We start from the raw sequence: 5,462 nt of genomic DNA on the forward strand, positions 1-5,462 counted from the left end.
AAGGCACGGGACAAAAATCCTGATCCTTCTGTGCCAGCTAAAGGGACAGCACAGAATGACAGTAAATCAAGATCTCAAGATGTACAGTTTTCACTTAAGAACAGAGATCCGGAAGTTATTGATAGGTTAGAGGTACACCTGTCAATGAAGTGCTTAGCAATTAAATTAGAAATGATACCAAAGACTGTGCAACATTCATACAACATTGCTTTCCCTGTAGTTAAAGTACCACTGAGAAAGCTAATTCCTCCAGGTGTGGTATTTTTGCATAAAAGACCAGATACTGTATTTTTCATGGAGCAACCAGGTATTGATCGTATTGAGATGAACTTGAAACACAAGCGAATTGAAAGCCAGTGGGGAGTGGTGACAATGTATAAAAAGTCCATGGCTTTGATGATCCCTAAAGCTCCACCTCTGCCACCTCGAATCAAACCCTCTGGGGCTCCAGTGGTTTTCGAGGCTGTCGACACTCCATTCCTTTCCAAAGAGGTCAGAGACAATCTGGAGTTTCATGTAAAGAGGAAAAAGCTGCAGCATCAGTGGGGTCTGCCGATGATGGTACAGGAGTCGTTGAACGCATTCATCCCACCAGCACCAAAACTCATTGCAAGTGAATTGCATCCCAAGCCAGAATACCAGGTAATTGTCGAATTGAGTGACCTTGCTTTTATTAGCGAAGCACATAGGAAGACTGTGCATGATAACATCAAGATGAAGATAATGCATAAAAGATTTAGCCTTGCAAAGCTTGTGACGAAGACCTTTGAGAATTTATCACCACCTGCAGCAATAGCACATGACTTGAAAGAAATAAAAGAAAAAGATGGTTTCACTAAGGCCAATCCTACAGAGAAAGCAAAAGAGGAAAAGAAAATTATTGAAGGAAGCTCAAAACTGGCAGTGGACATTGACGCCCCACAAGAGACTGAAAAGTCAGAGAAGTCGGATGGTGAGCTGGACTCTGCTGCAGGTGAAGTAAAAAATTCTCTGGAGCAACACCATTTTAAAGAGCATTATCTGCCACCAATCGTGGAAAAATCCGTGCAGCTGTGCAGACCTCCTCCTGCCCCTCCTCTCCCTCCAGTGCTGCTTCAGAAAACAGACCGTGATATTCAGCCCCAGTGCTCGAGCTCAGGTCTCAAAGCGCACGTAGGGGATGTTAACAAAAGCACATCTACCACAGATATTGAGACCAGGGTTCACTGTGGAAAAGAGATCATTAACTTCCACAAGGCTCCAGAGAGTCCACATTTCCAGAAGCACTGCTGCTGTTGCTCCTGTCGTGATTATCCGTACGACAGGGTCTCCGTGTTTGACAAAACGGGTCCAGCTGTTCAGGAGCGGTCAAGTTCCAAAGAAGTCAACGAACCGTCTATAGACTTGCACCCGTTGCTGGGTTCATTAAAGGAACTTGGACTTTTACAGCACTGTGTTTTAACCTCCCGTACAAATTATCCGCAGGCAGAGATGGAAAGGGAAAGGTCGACGGCCCGGGCCGTACGCACAGAGCAGAGTGAAGAGATACAAAAGATAAAGAAGAAAATCGAGGTTGGTAGGATGCCAGAATGGAAGGGATCTCAAGACGATCAGCTGGATGAGTGGAGGAAAAAAGCATCTGGAAAATCCCCAAGAAGATGCGAGTTAAGAGATGCAGAAAAAAAGCATCGTGACTCTGATCAAAGGACGGGGTTCTCCTCAGTGCCCGGGTACAAGGCAGAAGACCCGGAAGAAAAGCAGAGTAGGAAGAGTCGTCCAAAAGAGGTCACTTATTCCATCAATCCTCTTGTGATTCCCCCGAAAGGACTCCAAAGGCGTTCTGCTGAAATATACACTCGTGTTCACGAAATGTCTGCTTGGTCGAGGAGGGTGCCTCGGCATAAAACTCTGTCAACTCCAGAGCGAGCTTCACCTTCACGAGCGAGCCGACACAGGACAGGCATGCCGAAGGAAAAGACGAGTGCCAAAACCGAATCGAGAACTGCCAAAAATCAAACAGTGGAATCTCTGGCAGCTTCCTCCATAGCAGAAATCAAGGGCTACTACTACTGTGATTCTGAAGACAGAAATCCGGTGACTTACGAGTCGCGTGTGATTGGCTCCTATTCCTTAGGCCGTTCTAGGGAAGGAAAGCCGAGAGCCAGCAAGGAGGGAAGGTCTAGACAGACACCCTCAAGAACCCGCGAGCATGAGCGATCTTCTTCCAAGAGCAGACGGCAACGGATTGGTCATTTAGATGATGTCAGTGTACCGGGGGCCAGGCACGTCAACCTCACTGGGGATGACTGCGTACCCTCCCGAAGGAAATGCTACAAAAAAAGGAAGGGATCCAGATCTAAGGAACGAAGGCCATCCTCCAGCTCGGAAGAGGAGGGCAGGCCTGCCCGGAGACACCGGAAGAGATCTAAATCCAGGAGAGAAGAAAGGGGCAAGGACGGCTCTCACGAGCCGCTAAGCTTCTCAGTAAGTACTGCCCCTTTTATATTTTCACTTTTTATAGTTTAGTTTTGCCACCCCTTGAGATCTAAGACACAGTGTCTCGAAAGTGTAAAAACACCCGACAAGCGGACTTTAGAAGTATTTGCATTGCAGTTCAGTCATAGTGGAAAGGAACACTAGGCTTGCTGTTTGAATAAAGAACGGCATCTGAAACCCCAGATAAGAAAATAAGTTAGAACCTGCAGGTTTGAACAGGGATGTCTTTCTTTTTTTTAAAAAAAAGAAAAAAATGTCAACAACACTAAAGCAGGGTGGCAGAAGCGTTCCCGATCACCATAATAGGAGGGGCGCCGATCCGAGAAAGCAGCGCTCTGAAAAAGGTATACTTTTACTTTTGTTTTATAGTAAGCACATTTTAAACAGTGGTCAATTACAAAGGTTTTAACTAATGATATCTATCAAGAATATTTTAGTCTTGTCATGATGGAGTAATAAAGGTTTGTATGCCTGAGACTGTCCTAGATTGTTGTGAAAGGTGTTTTTATTTCGTAGGGTTAGGGTTAGTTCAGGTTTAGGGGTTAGGGTTGGGGGTTGGGGGTTGGGGTTAAGGTTAGTTCAGGTTTAGGGTTAGGGTTGGGGTTAGGGTTAGTTCAGGTTTAGGGGTTAGGGTTGGGGGTTGGGGTTAGGGTTAGGGTTAGGTTTAGGGTTAGGGGTTAGGGTTGGGGGTTGGGGTTAGGGGTTAGGGTTAGGGTTAGGGTTAGGGTTAGGGTTAGGGTTAGGTTTAGGGTTAGGGTTTGGGGTTGGGGTTAGGGTTAGGGTTAGGGTTAGGTTTAGGGGTTAGGGTTAAGGGTTGGGGTTAGGGTTAGTTCAGGTTTAGGGGTTAGGGTTGGGGTTAGGGTTAGTGTTAGTTCAGGTTTAGGGGTTAGGGTTAGGGGTTGGGGTTAGGGTTAGTTCAGGTTTAGGGGTTAGGGTTGGGGTTAGGGTTAGTTCAGGTTTAGGGGTTAAGGGTTGGGGTTAGGGTTAGCGTTAGTGCAGGTTTAGGGGTTAGGGTTAGTATTAGTGCAGGTTTAGGGGTTAGGGTTAGGGTTAGGGTTAGGGTTAGGGTTAGGGTTAAGGTTAGTTCAGGTTTAGGGGTTGACAGATTGTCTGACAAGGTGTCATGCGTTCTGTTTAAATGTGTTGTATTATTAAGTTGTCGAAATTGCATGGAATCATGCTTGAAACAACGCCGTCGATCGGCGATCAGAGTGCGCAAAGTCTGTTTACCCGCTCGCGACTCAGTGCTGTTCTCTTTCTAACAGCCACAGAAACTACCGTCACTGAGATTCATTTCATATTCAGAGAGGAAGAAGAGACTCAGGTGGACAAGCAGCCGAGGATCGGGGAGTGGATTCGATCCCTTTGGATGTCCAGCAAAGAAAGAATAACTCAGCTCACAAGGGGGGAGGACGGGGGTGTCTGAGAGAGGACATTGTATTTATTCTGCACCTTCAAATAAACTGTAACATACTGGCTTTCTGTGTCGTATTTGGCAGAATGGTCGTGCTTTGTGGACCCCCCCCCCCCCCTTACATCAAGATGCAAACCAGACCAATCAGAACCATACCAATGTCATTAACAGGTCCATTCTCATGCCAGGGTTAAACTTTCAATGATAAAATAATAACTATTAAAACTAGAAAGAAACTCTTAATTTTTTTATAGACGTTTATATCACATAATACAATACAGAGAAAGGTAATAATGAACAGCAGGTGCTATCAACTTTGCATATCTTGTTAATGCATTGGGCTATATTTAGCAGCATTGGTACCAATGTTAAGTTTGCAGAATTTTTCAGGCTGAAGGAAAACCAAACTGCAAATCAGTAGGGTGTTTTTTTTTTTGTTTTTTGTTTTTTAATTATTCCATGCCTTTACCAACCGAAAACTACAAGTCCTAAATATAATTTACCAGGCACTTCTATCAACAACACGCCCTTAGATGCAAGTGACGTCACTTCCTGTGCAAAACTGGGTTTTTCTTTTGACTAGTTGCCCCCACCCGCCCTCATTTAATTAAGACACGTTGAGTTTAAAAAAAAAAATAGGAGCAGAAACCACATTTCAGTATACAGGCAAGCACACAATTAGCTACTTTGCTAATTTGCAGTGGCGACCCCTGGTGGAGTGATGCGGTTATTGTCTATCATCATTATTTAGCAGACGCGTTTATCCAAGGCGATTTACAGAGACGAGGGTGTGTGTGTGTGAACCATGCATCAGCTGCAGAGTCACTTACAACAACGCCTCACCCGAAAGACGCAGCACAAGGAGGTCCAGTGACTCGCTCAGGGTCACACACAGTGAGTGACCCGCCATTTGAACCCGGGGATCTCCTGGTTACAAACCCTTTAACCACTGGACCACATGTCAAAACAAAAGAGAACTGTGTCATCAGACATGTTAATATCCGCAAATACACCCCTGTGCTATTTCCCCTTAAAGGTGACACAGCTGTCACATTTCTGAGCGTCACTTATCGGCCCTTGTCCCGTCGGCAAGCCGCACCAAAGTCTCCGCTTGTTAGGACTACATTTCCCATCAGCCCCGTTCGGAGGCGGAATCGGCCCCGAGCGAAGGGCTGGGTGCAAGCGGTCACCCTCAGCTCTGCATTATTCCGAGCGGCGTGCTGATCCGAGCCTTGCAGCTCACCACCATCTCCGAAGCACTTGCGATCTGTCAAAAATAATAATAAAAAAAACAACTAAGACACGGCTGTAGTCATTTTACTTACAGGGCAAGTGAGGTCTGAACCGCCGAGAAGCATGGATACGTTTCTGCGGGGCTGTAGCGCCGCGCTCAAGGTAACAATCTTGAATTTCTTTACCCGCCCCCCCCCCCCCCCCCCCCCTACAAAACGAGCGATCGATCACGCTTATTATCTTTAAACAATTCAGTCTGCTTGTGCACACGCGTGGTTGTAGCTGTGTGTTGAAAGTTGCAATCACAAACGTTGCGTCAGTAATAATAAAATAGTCAAAA

General features: G+C 45.9%; 2 protein-coding genes across 3 annotated transcripts in view; both read left to right on the plus strand.

Moving 5' to 3' along the window:
* Nucleotides 1-319: 319 nt before the first annotated feature.
* Nucleotides 320-3,947, plus strand: LOC121309865. Of its 2 annotated transcripts, none has more exons than XM_041243023.1 (2): nt 320-2,463; nt 3,741-3,947. In XM_041243023.1, the coding sequence occupies exons 1-2, from the start codon at nt 325-327 to the stop codon at nt 3,864-3,866; spliced, it is 2,265 nt and encodes a 754-aa protein (XP_041098957.1). In that variant the 5' UTR covers nt 320-324; the 3' UTR covers nt 3,867-3,947. The 2 variants fall into 2 exon arrangements, 1 of the variants encoding a protein (XP_041098957.1); XR_005948707.1 differs by lacking the exon at nt 320-2,463 and adding an exon at nt 2,653-2,819 and having other exon boundaries at nt 3,741-3,823.
* Nucleotides 3,948-5,038: 1,091 nt separating this feature from the next.
* Nucleotides 5,039-5,462, plus strand: part of prune (prune exopolyphosphatase) — a 9,105-nt gene continuing 8,681 nt past the window's right edge. The window contains exon 1 of the mRNA XM_041243022.1: nt 5,039-5,284. Coding sequence (XP_041098956.1) covers nt 5,246-5,284 — 39 coding nt within the window. The 5' untranslated portion in view covers nt 5,039-5,245. The remainder of the gene's footprint in view (nt 5,285-5,462) is intronic.

This window comes from Polyodon spathula, unplaced genomic scaffold (genome assembly GCF_017654505.1).
Source record: "Polyodon spathula isolate WHYD16114869_AA unplaced genomic scaffold, ASM1765450v1 scaffolds_1550, whole genome shotgun sequence".
Classification (NCBI taxonomy): Eukaryota; Metazoa; Chordata; class Actinopteri; order Acipenseriformes; family Polyodontidae; genus Polyodon; species Polyodon spathula.

Bases quoted from the DNA above. Each gene is read 5' to 3' on its own strand.
- LOC121309865 (XM_041243023.1), top strand. From the start codon at position 325: ATGAACTTGAAACACAAGCGAATTGAAAGCCAGTGGGGAGTGGTGACA. The intron at 2,464-3,740 runs GTAAGTACTGCC...TCTTTCTAACAG, and splicing joins ACGAGCCGCTAAGCTTCTCA to CCACAGAAACTACCGTCACT.